The sequence below is a fragment of the Haliotis cracherodii genome, unplaced genomic scaffold, assembly GCF_022045235.1.
Source record: "Haliotis cracherodii isolate W230 unplaced genomic scaffold, xgHalCrac1.p SCAF_11, whole genome shotgun sequence".
In the NCBI taxonomy this organism is placed as follows: Eukaryota; Metazoa; Mollusca; class Gastropoda; order Lepetellida; family Haliotidae; genus Haliotis; species Haliotis cracherodii.
In genome coordinates, this window is record NW_027266266.1 from 8,611,444 (window position 1) to 8,626,159 (window position 14,716).

At 39.4% G+C, this 14,716-nt stretch overlaps 1 protein-coding gene across 1 annotated transcript; it reads left to right on the forward strand.

Annotated features, from left to right (window-relative positions):
• Positions 1 to 127: 127 nt before the first annotated feature.
• Positions 128 to 14,082, forward strand: LOC139456180 (E3 ubiquitin-protein ligase RNFT1-like). Its single transcript, XM_071237738.1, has 8 exons — positions 128 to 202; positions 721 to 1,299; positions 1,529 to 1,614; positions 3,664 to 3,773; positions 6,500 to 6,653; positions 8,306 to 8,518; positions 9,511 to 9,612; positions 11,179 to 14,082. Exons 2-8 carry the CDS (start codon positions 750 to 752, stop codon positions 11,308 to 11,310), a joined length of 1,347 nt encoding a protein of 448 aa, XP_071093839.1. The 5' UTR covers positions 128 to 202; positions 721 to 749; the 3' UTR covers positions 11,311 to 14,082.
• The last annotated feature ends 634 nt before the right edge of the window (positions 14,083 to 14,716 follow it).

The window sequence follows — 14,716 nt, forward strand, 5'->3', positions numbered from 1 at the left end:
TTTGATTGAATATGAGTAAGGAATTTGTTTAGCTTTACTTCTACACAAGTGACATATTTGTAAAAGCTATTTCCATTGGTTTTAATTGGAGTTTGTGATCCAATCAGAATGTCTGTACCATGAGCGTCGGGATGGATAACAGGTGTCAGAAATTTCATCGGGAAGTTACAACATACTGAAACCATACCACGGAGTATAACTGGTACAACCATTTTACCATTTTTGTTTACAAATAAATGTTTCGAGAGTTTAATGTTGCAGTAGTTGCGGAAATTTGTTCATACATGTTGACATAACATACTGCCAAACATCAGAATCAGCCAAACAGATACCGAAATAGGCCCAGTAGGTTCTAGGCTTGTGTTTACCATTAGGCTATTGGTTTTGGATTATGACTATTCTAGGCAATAAGGCCTAGTCAGCATGAGAGTTAGGTTATTAATCCTTTGTACAACTTGAATGTGTCTTTTTGAGTAGAATTTGCAAAGGACAATAACTGATTCTCATGTATCAAATTATTTGTGCATGAACGTTTTTAATTTTAGAGGTGTGAAACTAGATTCAGATTTGTTTGAGTTGTTTCTTTTGCCAAGTTTGGGTACAGGATGCAATATTATATTTGGAATATGTCTGACTGTATACAGCAACATTCACCCACTAGGCCTAACTCTCAATTAAATATATAATCCAATGCTCGAACAATTTTCTACCCAATTTCAGATAACTAGTACCTTCATGAAATATCTACAATGAATGAAGACGGGTCATTGCATAATGCAAACATGGCCGACAGTAGAAGAGATTCAGGTCAAGGCTTTTCTCTTCGTCTTGGAAATCTTCAAATGCCAATTCAAATTCAGAATCGTCTGCCTCTTGGGAGAAACATGACAAGCATGGCTCAGGGCTTCCTGCCCAGTTTCCAACAATCATCACGCTCAACAGGTGCACCAGCGCTGTCAGCATCAGTGATCTCGGAGCCATCAGCTGTCATTGACATGTCGTCATTGGGTGCAATAAACTCCCAGGCAACTATTCACCCTCAACAGCACATGATCTATGCAGACAGCCATGGTCATGGTCATGGACACGGGCATGGACATGGGCATGGACATGGACACGGGCATGCCCACATGGCACCGATGCAAGATGAGAACCAAAACCATAATGTAATGGCAGACAATCCGAATCCATTGAATGAGCTTCAACCGAATGACTGGAGACCGTTTCTGCTCTGGTTCCAGAAGTGTGGAATTTTCTTTGTGCTTCTCTTCATGAAACTGATGTATGACCATAGATTAGGTGAGAAAGAGGTCCTAGAGCGACTGAACATGTTAAAATGAGATAATCTTTAAGACCTTTGAGTGGTTTATTATCAAAGTCCTACATCTGTATTGTTCTGCTTGTGAACTTGAGTAATTACGCTTAACCAGTGTAATCTTTTATAACAGAGAACAACATTTAGCATGTTTAACATTCAATAGTTGAAAATGTTTCAAGAGTGTTATCACAAATGACTCTTTTTTTTCAGGATTACTTGTTTTTTTTGCCTTGGGTGGAACATTTTATTATGCTAATCTGAAGCTTGTACAGTTCATACATCAGACTGCAGTGAGGGTAAGGAATGTTGTTGATTTCTCTATTAACCAATGAAATGATCTTCTTTCAAAACTTTAATGCCTTACCATGATCATTGACATTTTCGACTGCTTCCATGAAGTAGTGGATAGAGTGTCAGCCTGGAGGGCGGAAGATTGGTAGTTTGGTCCCTACTTGTCATATTCAGCATTAGGAGGGTAAAAACAAGCACTGGTCGGTATAAGTGCATGTACATCGCTATATAAGTGCAATCATCTTGAATGTGACAGAGAGCCCCATTTTACCACTCCTCGCCTTATGTTGACATTTACAGCCTTAGGTGTTACAAAATGTTTTAACATTCTGATGACTTCAAGATGGAAGTTGAAGACCCGACATTCATTTAATCATGAATGAATATTTTATAAATTAGTTGATAAAACTGTGATCAACAGAATTTGTCCACCAATCCTAATAACCACTCTCTCAATGTGGCTCTAATAGAACATTTGTCTAGTTGCCAGGCATAATTCTAGGGTGGGGCCTTGTGCTTTTAGCTTCTACATTTGAAAAAAAGGCCCACATTTTCAAAGACAATGGGGCATTTTAACATTGTATTGTATGGGCATGTGTAAGTGTACCTCTGGAAAACTTTTACATAAAGGGCCCATGTCAGAAATAGAACATTTGTCTAGTTGCCATGGTCAGTTATAAAGGGAATGTTTTCGTTTTTGATTTTGAAGTATAAGAAACTCAATGTCAAACAATTGTCATGATTATTATACACAAAAGAGTTTGTTATTAGAAATAGGTGAAATGGGGTTTAATGTCACGTCCAAGTTTATTGCACTTATAAAGCGATGTGCATGCATGTGTGTGTATGGCTCCTTGTTCTAGTCTGGACTAATGCCAATTTTATAGTTCCATCCCACTGAGATACTGTGCTGCAGTTTAACATAAATGCCCCACCCAGGCACAGTATACTGACTCTGAGCCGACCAGTGCTTGTTTTAGCCCCTTAAGGCTGACAGGGTAACAACAATTACCATCCATAACGTTTTTTGGTACCATGCGACCAGAGGATCGTACCCCAGACCTTTCGCTCTCCAGGCGGACACACTGCCATTAGCATGATTAGACCATGGAGGCGGTCTTATATAATATTAGAAATGACAACTGATAATTTATTACAATGTAGATATTACTCACCATGATGGGTATTGGAGTTGTTTAAGAATAGATCCCCCCCCTCAAGCAACTTATGCTTGTCATACATGGCAACTTAATGGATTGGTGATTGCATGTCATCCCGTGAAGATCTGGGGTAGAATAGGTCTTCAGCAACCCATGCTTGCCGTAAAAGGCGACTATGCTTGTCGCGAGAGGCGACTGAAGGGATCTGGTGGTCAGGCTTGCTGACTTGGTTGATGTATATCATCGGTCCCAATTGTGTGGATTGATGCTCATGATGTCAATCACTGGATTGTCTGGTCCAGACTCGATTATTTACAGACCGCCGTCACATAGCTGGAATATTGCTGAGTGCGGCGTTAAACAACAAACAAACAAAACAAAGCATGTCATCCTTCCCTGACAGTGTGGAACGTTGCTCCTAAGATCAGTCTCTTGTTTTTTCTGGTCGAGACCTGATTATTCCCAAACCAGCCATCATATTGCTGAAATATTGCTGAATGTGGTGGTAAACAAATGCTTTGTCAGTGGTACTTTTAGTCCACTAGTCTTTATAATGATAACATATAGCACAACCCCCCATCATGGCTAAAACTTTCTACTAGTCCTTGTGGTACCTTAGCTATTTGGCAGTTTGGCGAGGACTACAGGACTCATGCCAATGTCTAGGGGCAGTCGGGTAGCCTAGTGGTTAAAGCGTTCGCTCATCACGTCGAAGACCCGGGTTCGATTCCCGACATGGGTACAACGTGTGAACCCCATTTCTGGTGTCCTCTGCCGTGATATTGCTGGAATATTTCTAAAAGCGGCGTAAAACAATACTCACTCATGCCAATTTCTAATGCTGATTGTTTGACATTGTCTTCTTGGTCACTATGTTTCTGTTTCTGTTGACAGGAGAGTCGAGCTCTGTGGGCAGTCTTCCAGCCTCTGTGGCTCATATGTTTCCTCGCAGTTAACATTGCTATTCTCTACTATGCATTCTCAGAACAAAATATTTGGAAGCTGTAAGTACTGCATCAGATGGATTCTTCTTCTCCACGGGGGCGGGGTGGGGGCGTGGGGTAATCAATCCAGTGGTCAAAGCATCATCTTCACGAGGCAAGAGCGTCCACTAGCTTATATCAAAGCCTAGTTTCTACCCTTGCCACATCAAGACCTCTTTTCTTGGCTCGATCCTGACACCGGCTCGCTTCGATCACAAGTTGTTCCCTCTATAATGAAACGCGATATCCTATCAGATCGCTGTTCTTATCTTGTATAGTTTCACAAAGATGGCGACTACCATAGGTGATGACCTAGTCGATCAGAGAACAAAAAGATTCACGATTTCATCCCTGACACAAAAACATAGGCAGTCGTTGGGGGTTTAAAGGTGAAAAAGACATATTCATGACGACAAAGACATGCAGCGGTAAATCACTGTCATACGAAGGTCTACCAGTCATGAATGCTGATTTTGTGATATGTGGGATAGTCCAGTCATATTTAGCACAGGAAAGTGGGCTTGATGTGGCAAGGGTGGAAACAAGACTTTGAAAATAAGGCTAGTGGACGCTCTTGCCTCGGGAAGATGTTAAAGCATTGGGTAGTCACACTGAAGACCTGGGTTCACTTCCCTACAAGGGTACAATGTGTGAAGCCCATTTCTAGTGTCCCCTGCGTGATAGTGCTGGAATATGGCTGAAAGCTGATTAATAATATACTCACTCACTCACTCACTCACTGACCCTGTGGGAATTCTGGGCTAGAATTGTCTTCGGCAAACTATTCTGGTTGTACAAGGCATCTTATGGATGACCTGGAGCCCATTTTCAATCTAGGGCCAGATGTTGTAATTAGTGCCTTGTATGGAACGGACCCCATCTTCCCGAGGCAAGAGAGTTAACTGACTATAAAAGTCCAGTTTCCACACTTGCCGAACTAGGCTGGTATTATGGAGTTACATTTTGGCTTGACTAACGAGTCTATGCATAGTCCAATCAAAATAACACACCGAAATCGAAATCCGGTTCGTAAAGTGTCATGCAGATTTCGGTCGACTGCAGGATTTGCAAAGCAAGTGCACCGCTAACTCGTTGTCAATAGATATTTTCTAAATCTTTTCATGTTTTTAATGAAGGTGCTCACGTGATTTGATGCACTTCGCAATGTAAGACTCGTTTTATCACAATATAGATCTTGATTATCGATCAGATTGTCTTGACTGGGCCCCACCGTTTTGTTTGAATCAAATGCAAGTGATACGAGAGGTTAAATCTGATTGGTCAATTGGAGGGGCATAGACAGGCCATAACATGTAATAACCACTGGTGGCGCTACGATCGAGCCCAGGAATTCCAGCCTAGTTCGGCAAGGGTGGAAACTTGACTTTTAAAGTCAGTTAACTCTCTTGCCTCGGGAAGATGAACGGACCCATTATCATGATTATCTCCAGGATGGTAGAATAATCATCAACTGTAATTACGCAACAAAGTGCCAGAAACTAGATAATCAGAGAGATATTAGACTAGTGGGCAAAGCGTTGGCTGGTAAAACTTAATGTTTGGTTGATGTCTCACTCGGGAAATAATGTGTCCTTGGTCATGATATGGTTGGAAAGCTGCTAGAGCGGCTTATAACTCACTCACTTTTAATCCCCTGCCGTGGAGAAATGCTGGGTTGGAGTCACTACTCAGCTCAACTTTTAGTCCTGAATTCGTGAAAATCTAGAAGGATTAGCTGTTTTTCCTGAACCCGAACCCTACTTCTGTTTCTTTAACCACAGCCCAAAATAGGTGGTGTCTTGTTGCACTCCACTAGGATTGATGATGTCTTACATGCTTCTTAAGAACATACCCTATGATCATGATGGTTACCGGTAGTTGTATTGTTTCTGATTTTTATATGATATTTTTCATTTTGAACAAATTACCATAATTACTTCTGGCACCTTACTTATGTTTTTTTTCCTAAGTTTATTATTTACTTTAGGACTTATGCAGCCCTCTAGGTGGTGTTTAATATTTTGCACCTATGATTTATCATTAAGTCACCACATTTACGATGGTGTACCTCATGTCAAACGCAAATCTTTCACCTCCATTTTGTTTGTCGGTTTGTCTCACCATACCTGTGCTCATGGATTTCACCGAGGTGGTAAACGTCTGAGACCTGCATCACTTCAGGCTTTCCTCCCTCATTACGCTGGTGCTGTGATATACCGTATTCGACATAATAAGCGCCCAGGGCGCTCTCAAAATTAGAAATAGGGGTCTCTTATAAGAATAATATTTTGGTAAAAAAACAGAGTTGAAAAATATCTTTCTTGGTTTATGCTGACAACCTGAAATGTTTATGTATGACAGATTTTCCAGAATTTAATTGCCCATAATTAAGGGTGCATATAACACACGAGTGCATGCGAATAAAGAAGTCTTGTGTCCATTGATCAATCGGAAGGGGTGCTAATCGGGATTGTTCACTAGCCAATATCTTTGCAAATGTTGCCGTGGGCGCTTATTAGAGGGGGGCACTTATTGCGTTGAATACGGTACCTGGAATACTGTTTAAAGTGGTGTTAAACCCAATTCACTCACTCACTCAAACACAAATCCTGTGCAAATATAATGTAAGGTAATAATGCATTTAAAGATTGATTTGGATTTTATTTTGAATTCGGCTCCTTTGGAAACTGTTTGCTTTGGTCGTTGAGGTCTCCTAATGGTTTGAATGATTTTGGGGTTTTTTTTAGATTGATGTTCAAGATGCCCCATGTGAATGAGGTGGACATCTGGACACTGCTGTGGATAGTCCTACTGACTGACTACATCATCAAGTTCTCCACAGTCATACTGAAGTCATTTATTGCCATGGTGCCTCTCCAGTGTCTGCCCCACAAAAGGAGGGTGGGTATACAACTACTACACATAGAGCTGGGGCGGTCGGATAGCCTAGTGGTTAAAGCGTTCGCTCCTCACGCCGAAGACCCGGGTTCGAATCCCGACATGGGTACAATGTGTGAAGCCCATTTCTTGTGTCCCCCGCCGTGATATTGCTGGAATATTGCTAAAAGCGGCGTAAAACCAAACTCACTCACTCAATACACATAGCGCTAATGTCAAGGACCCCGTTCCACAAAGAGATCATAGCTTTAAGGTGATCGTAATTCCCACACTTTAACATAGATTTATGACAGTCATAGTGCTGTGATTGCTTTGTGGAACGGGACCCAGTAAACTACTGCTCAAAAGCACATTTGGTCTGAGTAATGTCACGACAGACAAAGCGATCAAGTCTCTACACTTAATAGGCCTACTCAAAAAGTTTTCAGTTTCCTCTTAAACATGTTAAAGCTTGCAAGTTCCTGAATTGAGTGAAAATGCAAAGGTAGATTATTCCACAGATTTGAGACCACTGTCTTTCACCAAACATGTTGGTCCCTGATGGAGACCCTTATTTTGATCACAAGATAACACAAGGACTTTTCAGCCAGGAGTCAGTATGCTGTGTATATGCACATCACTTTATCAGTGGAATAACGCAAGGTTAAACCCTGTTTTACCTCATTACCTCAGAGTTGTTCAACTATGGACACCAAACATTGAACCTTGAAGATCTGGGGTAGAATAGGTCTTCAACGACCCATGCTTGCCGTAAAAGGCGACTGATTGTCGTAAGAGGTGACAAATGGTTGGTTGGTTGGTTTGTTGTTTAACGCCGCACTCAGCAATATTCCAGCTATATGACGGCGGTTTGTAAATAATCAAGTCTTGACCAGACAATCCAGTGATTAATATTATGAGCAACGATCCACGCAATTGGAATCGGTAACGTGCATCAACCAAGTCAGCGAGCCTGACCACCCGATCCCGTTAGTCACCTTTCACGACAAGCATTGTCACCTTTTACGTCAAGCATGGGTTGCTGAAGACCTATTCTAACCCGGAATCTTCACAGGTGGTGACAAATGGGATTGGGTGGTCAGGCTCACTGACTTGGTTGATGCATGTCATCGTATCCCATATCCCATTTGACGTTGATCACTGGATTGTTTGGTCCAGACTTGTTTATGTACAGACAGACGTCATATAGCTTGAATATTGCTGGCTGAGTGCGGCATTAAACAACATACAAACAAACACTAAACATTGACCAGTTGTGAGACATAAGGCTTAAAAAAATAATAGAATTGGTTCTCAGGCAATGACTTGAAAATATAGTGTGGGATGTGCAGTGGTTTTTTTTTTTTTTTTGCTTGTTCAAACTAGTATGTAACAAAATAAACAGTTGTAAAACATCAACCTGGGAAAGGGCCTCCATACATAAACAAGCATACAAACTCCTATTGCTTCCATAACCATGTTAAACTTTTGGGTTTTTGAAATCTTTCATGCATATTTGTACATACCCGGTAAGCAGCTCAAAATAAACGTGGTTATGGTGATTTATTTTGTGTACAAATAGGCAGCTTATCTTGTGCTGAGGAGATAAGTGTCCTTTGATACAAATGTACAAACAGTTTTAGCTCATTCTTAATAATCACCGTTTGTTTTTTCAGGGCAAATATTTTATGTTTGTGGAGCACGTGTCTCAGTGTTACCGTCACCTAATACCCATAATTCCTTGGATACACTTCCTCTCTGATGATCAGCAGTCAGCTCGCTGGTTTTCCATTTTGTGTGTCATTGTATACGGCGTCTTCAAACTAAGCATTCTTTGGGGACTGTGGTGTGAGCTAGTCAAAGCCTTCAACAGACTCCGTGTTCAAGCAGTGAGTATGATTTGTGTCAATAATGACAATGTTAAGAGAAATTTTTCGCTCGTCCTCACAAACCATCTGCTAGAGTTGGTAAAAGTTGTATTCTGGAAGAAAATGTTACAATTTTGTAGTCTCATGTTTGCAGTCTTGTGATATTTACAATATTACCGAGCCCTAATGACATCCTTGAAATGAATTTTTTTGTAGATGTTGTTTTAGTTGAGTATATAACAGTACTTATGTAAACATGGTAAAACTTGAAATGATGCAAGGGTTGTGCTTTATGTTATCATTATAGTGGTTTAAAACTCTTAGTTTCTACTGCTCACTGTTCCCTTGCTTGTTGGATGAGGCGACTAATTGGGTCGGTGGTCAAATTTGTTCGGATTCTTATATAGGGGCAGCCATCGTATAGCAGAGCTCCAGATAAGCTTTTGGTGTTGTGGGTATTTTACCCATGCATTTTAAAATCATTGGGTATCAGTAATTCTATCTGGGTATTCAAATTTCTGTCACCCACTTGTTTTTACACATGTGGGTATTTACGTTAAATATTTAAAAACACTATTCATCTAGTCCCTGCAAGCTGTTGTCATGTGGGTTCGAGAGCTTTATAGGATTAAAAAATACCATGATACTTCCACAAGGAAGTATGTAAGTGTCACCGTGGAGTTTGGCAAGGTTGACGGAATGTCCGTATATAATTTCAAAATAAGTTGCTGATTTGCTAATCGAATACGCAGGGTTTCTTCACAATATTTTTATGATACGCACTAGTTTCATTTTTGTAGCGTATCTGTAATGTTCGTTGCGTATTTGATACGCTTGAATTTTATTTCACTACGTATTTCTGCATTTCTGATGCGTATTTTACGCAGATACGCAGCTTATCTGGAGCTCTGTATAGTTAGATATGGCTGTGGGCACTGATAAACAAACAAATCAGGTCTTCAGAAACTGATCTGTGAAATCAGTTAATTTAACAATTGCTTCAATGTTTACAGAATTTTGGTGTGAAACCTACGCCAAGTGAGTTGAAGAATCGAGGAGAACATTGTCCAATATGCCAGGATGATTATAAGGAGCCCGTCATGCTTACATGTAAAGTAAGTTGGTTTTTGTTGAACACACTTTTACAAGAATATGCTTCACACAAAAATAATGTTTTTTATTGATATTTTTCTTACCAGATTTCATGGACAATCAAGTACAATTAATTAGAAAGTATTAAATATTTGAAATGAATCAGCTGGAATGCAGGCTTGAATTGTTTTCATCTGTCTTGGAAACCCACACATCTGTTCAGAGTTTAAAAATATAAATTCATTTCATGTTTTTAATATATATTTGTCCCATTATTTCTTATGCTTATGTGCAGAGTAAAATCTTGATGCTATCCATGTATAGGAACTGGCACTAGCCCACTGTGGCGGGCTGCTGTTGCCATGGTTATATATTTACTAATACTAGCCTAATGTGTTTTGTTCTTGGGTGTTTTGCATTGCCAAGAACATAACACCCCATGTACACATTAAGGCAAAAAAAAATAATGGTCTTGGTTCTCAGGCACCGCCCGCATCATCATAAAGTTTGCCACACGTTTTGTTATATTTCCATTTTTTTTAAAAAACTTTAAATATTCAGAGTTCAACGGAAGTCAAATGCTGTATTCCAGTATTTTATTTATCAAGGAATACATTTATTTATGGAGGCTCTTACCTAGGTTGATTGTACTCAATTGTGTATTTGGTTACACAACTGTTTATTTGGTTACAAGTTAAAAAAAAAAAGACACCACCTGCCCGCCTGACCGCACTTTATTTTCAAAAACCATTGCCTGAGGACCAATTCTTTAATTTTTTTAAGCCTAATACAAAAAAGGATGGATTACAAGTGTGACTGCTGTCACACCACATTGATGTTGGGTTGTCTACCCTGTAAGAAATTACAAGGATTAACACTGATTAATACATACCATATCCATGGTTCCAATTCAAGCTATGTTTCAGTGTATCATTTACCCTTAATAATGGCTGTATCCTTTTCTTCACATAGTACCTGTGCTAAAGAAGAGTTTAAGACAGTGTTCATTATTTTGAATTTGTACTGTATGTAACAACTAAAAGTTCCGAAGTTCTGGGATAGAATAGGTCTTCAGCAACCCCATGCTTGCCGTAAAAAGCGACTATGCTTGTTGTAAGAGGTGACGAACGGGATCGGGTGGTCAGGCTCGCTGACTTGGTTGATGTATACTACTCAAAAGAAGTAAAAGAACACCCATTTTTTCATATGGCTATGGTTAACCTGTCATGGCTGGTGGGTAGTGCATCACACAGCATTCCCTTTGTTTGTGTTTGATAACTTCTTTTGAGTAGTATAGACCATTGATCCCAATTGCATGGAAAATCACTGGATTGTCTGGTTCAGACTGGATTATTTACAGAGATCGCCATCATATAGCTAGAATATTGCTGATTGTGGCGTTAAACAACAAACAAACAAACAAACAAACAAACAAACAAACAAACAAACACCTACCCCTGGAACTTTTTTTTTAAATGTGCAGAAGCCGTTACAGTTTGTCTCATCGTTATTTTAGTTGTTTGATGATGTATTTGATTCAAATCGGGATGAATATTTCCTGTCTATATTCTGATATGTTGTATTTTCAGCATGTATTCTGTGAAGACTGTGTGTCACTGTGGTTTGACCGAGAACGAACTTGTCCCATGTGTCGGGCCCAGATTACAGACAATCCCCATTTCCAGGACGGGAGTACGAGTTTCCATCTGCAGTGGTATTAATACCTCCTTAGTGGTATCCATACCAATGATGCTCAGTCTTTGTCATAGTCTCAACATATTGCCACTGAGTGACGTCTCCAGAATATTGCTGATGTTGCTGTTTAATATATTTATTCCGACGGAGAGAATTGTGATCAGTTGCTTTTGTTAATGACCACTGAAGTTTTTATTGCTGATGTCAGCAATGTTACAGCTATATTATGGCACCTGTAAATAATCAAGTCTGGCCGAGAAGCCATTACCTTGATTATCTGTATTTTATGTATTCCTTCTGTTGTGATATGTACCCCATCTTTCCGGGGCAAGAGAGTTGACTGACTTTAAAAGTCCAGTTTCCACCCTTGCCGAACTAGGCTGGTATTATGGAGTTACATTTTGGCTGGACTAACGAGTCTATGTATAGTCCAATCAAAATCGAGCAACGAAATCAAAATCTGGGTCGTAAACTGTCGTGCAGATTTCGGTCGATTGCAGGATTCGCAAAGCATGTGTACGTCCTCAGATATTTTCCAAATCCTTTCATGTTTTTAATCAAGATGCTCAGGTGATTTGATGCACCTCGCGTTTTATCACAATATAGATTTTGATAATCGATCAGATCGTCTTGACTGGGCGCCGCCATTTTGTTTGAATCAAATGCAAGTGATACGAGTGGAAGCTGATTTGTCCATAGGAGCGGTTTAGAAGGGACATTACTCATGATATTCACTTGTGGCGCTACGATCGAGCCCAGGAATTCCAGCCTAGTTTGGCAAGGGTGCAAACTGGACACTTTTAAAGTCAGTTACTGGTAACTCTCTTGCCTCGGAAAGATGTTTATACCCCGGACACTCCATCATAGCTTCGTTTCATTTCCATCTGTCCAATCCAAGGATTTATCGAGATCTGCTAAAAGGCCGAAATTTAACCCAAAGTCCGCAGCAAATGTCAGTAAAAATTCGAAAATTGGAATTACAAATTCCCAATTCATGTTAATATAGTAATAGCTAGTATTATTATTTTGTAGGGGTGACATGTATTTCACTGACTGATTGAGCAAAATAACAATATCTTCCTTAATGACCTTTTAGGGCACTTAATTTGGGCGACTGGATAAATCATTGGACTAATTTGATCGGATGGCTTTTATTATCGTTGTATCATTTGAATGGGGCTCAAACTAAAGCTGTGATTGTGAATGGGTCGAGGGTATGTATCATAATAGAATGGAGATAACCAGTGATTGATAGCATGAGTAACAACTTACTACCACCTCGGTTTGGTCGGCGCTTCTTGCAAGTATTTCGGACTGTGGTGATGTCCAGCCCTTGACACCCGACAGAGGACAGCTGAGTTTGTTGTGTATGTATTCATGGTAACCGTGGTAACAGTTTCTTCTTGCTCTCAGCTGGACTGGTGTTCTGATGACTATTTCTAGATCTGTATTTGATGCCATGTAGTTTGTCATTCCAACAGTGTTCCTTTTGAACATTTTGTTGAAATTTGGAATCTTTAGATTAGCTTGTGTTACATAGACAGACACAAGCAAGTCAGCCGGCACTATTTTCCAATATCCTAGGAACTGCAGCCTCAGAAATTTGTTTTTTTTTAGTAGTAGTGTACAATTTCTGCATAGTCTCCAGAGTTTGTAGCCAGTCCTACTTGAACCAGACAAAAATGTTTACTATGTTTACTTTTTTCAGTTTTATTCAGTTCCAATTTGTAGCAAAATTGAGCATTGAGAACTGGTTTAAAATTATACTACAGCCCTCAAATTCTATTCATCCATAAGGACTACGATCTTTGGAAGTTTCGATTCCCGACATGGGTACAATGTGTGAAGCCCATTTCTGATGTCCCCTGCCGTGATATTGCTGGAATATTGCTAAAAGCGGCGTAAAACCATATTCACTCACTCACTCTTTGGAAGTTTACTTGACCTCAGCACATTTTAGTAGTCTTAAGGCAGAAGACTAGCATGAATTTCAAAGGCTGGAATTTAATTTGGTGGTTCACTCAAAATGGATGATGTTCAAGTCATCAAGATATATATGAAATATAGACATTACGTCATGAAAGTATTGATAATAATAATTATATCAAAACAACTTGTATGAAAATGCACAGTGTAATGTAATGTTTATAATGGCATAACTGGTCAGGTATCATGTTATTACTGTAATACGTCTTTACTTAAAGCTGCTGTTGAACGGTGCCAGGGTTTTACATGATTGCACTCTGTACAAATGATAACTACAAATGGATGCCAATAATATCCACTGACAGTCCTATTCCCGGGAGTCGTGAGAACTCATTTAGACTAAGGTAAATCCCTGCATCTTTTGGGTTTCATGCAGACATTAATTTGATTAAAGTTGGATAAGCACTAACTGACTTCCCTTAATGTGATGGTATGAATTTTCTGAGGTCCAATTGTGTTTGCTCAAAACAAGTGTTCCAGTGAGTGAATATGACTTGCATAATTATCCTGTTGTTTGTACATATGAACTATTCTATCAACAGGAAATTAGGGAATGCTTCGAATGAAACTGATTGTATTGGATAGTGTCACATTTTAGTTAACTTCAAGTTTCCTTTGCAAACACATGTTGTGTGGACACATGGGTATTGGTTGAGTCCATGAAGATAACTTTTGTCATGGTGTGCCTAGGAATAAGTAACCACTATTCCACAAGGATCGTAACCTTCATGAAAACAAGAACTGGAGAACTGCAGTAGAGCGTTGATATTATTGTTCACATGCTCCTTGAAATTTGGTTAGGTCCTACAATTTTTTTAAAAATTAACCACAGATGGCTTGATAGTTCCAATGTTTCTGGAATAATACAATTCTGGATAATATCCAAATGTTAAGTATGGGTTATTCACGGATGTTTCCTACAGTGCTGAATACAGTTGGGTAGCAAGTGAAACAATGAGTCAATCAGTTACCTGAAATACAAGTATTTTAGTGGGGGGGACTATGTCAGAAAGAGTAATTTCCCAATGGATGTGTGTTGGCAAACTGGTGATGTTAAAGTGTAACATAAAAGTAGGTATGTTCTCTGATCTGATTGGTTAAAAAGTGTTGTCAAAGGGCATAACATCACTGAATTTTTGGGGTCTCATCACCGTGTATGTATACATGAATTAATGGAACTATTTTTTAAATCATCAACATGATTATATTAAGAACATCTCAGTTCATTTCAAGAGTGACTTGATTAAAAATATGGCCACAAAATGCCCAGCATGCATCAGTAATCATGTCAAAAGAAATGCTGAAACCAAGCTGAAATGTTAAGAATATGATTTGCAAATTTTTTTTTGATAATCATCTGCAGAAATTCGCTCCGATTTTCAATAGCAGCAATATTGAAAACGTTACTTCGACTTCTAATTGATGTCCTGGTTGTAGTGTTTAATA

Coding starts and splice junctions, on each gene's coding strand:
- LOC139456180 (XM_071237738.1), top strand. CDS start 750: ATGAATGAAGACGGGTCATTGCATAATGCAAACATGGCCGACAGTAGA. Junction 1,300..1,528: donor GATGTATGACCATAGATTAG/GTGAGAAAGAGG, acceptor CTTTTTTTTCAG/GATTACTTGTTTTTTTTGCC. Junction 8,519..9,510: donor ACAGACTCCGTGTTCAAGCA/GTGAGTATGATT, acceptor CAATGTTTACAG/AATTTTGGTGTGAAACCTAC.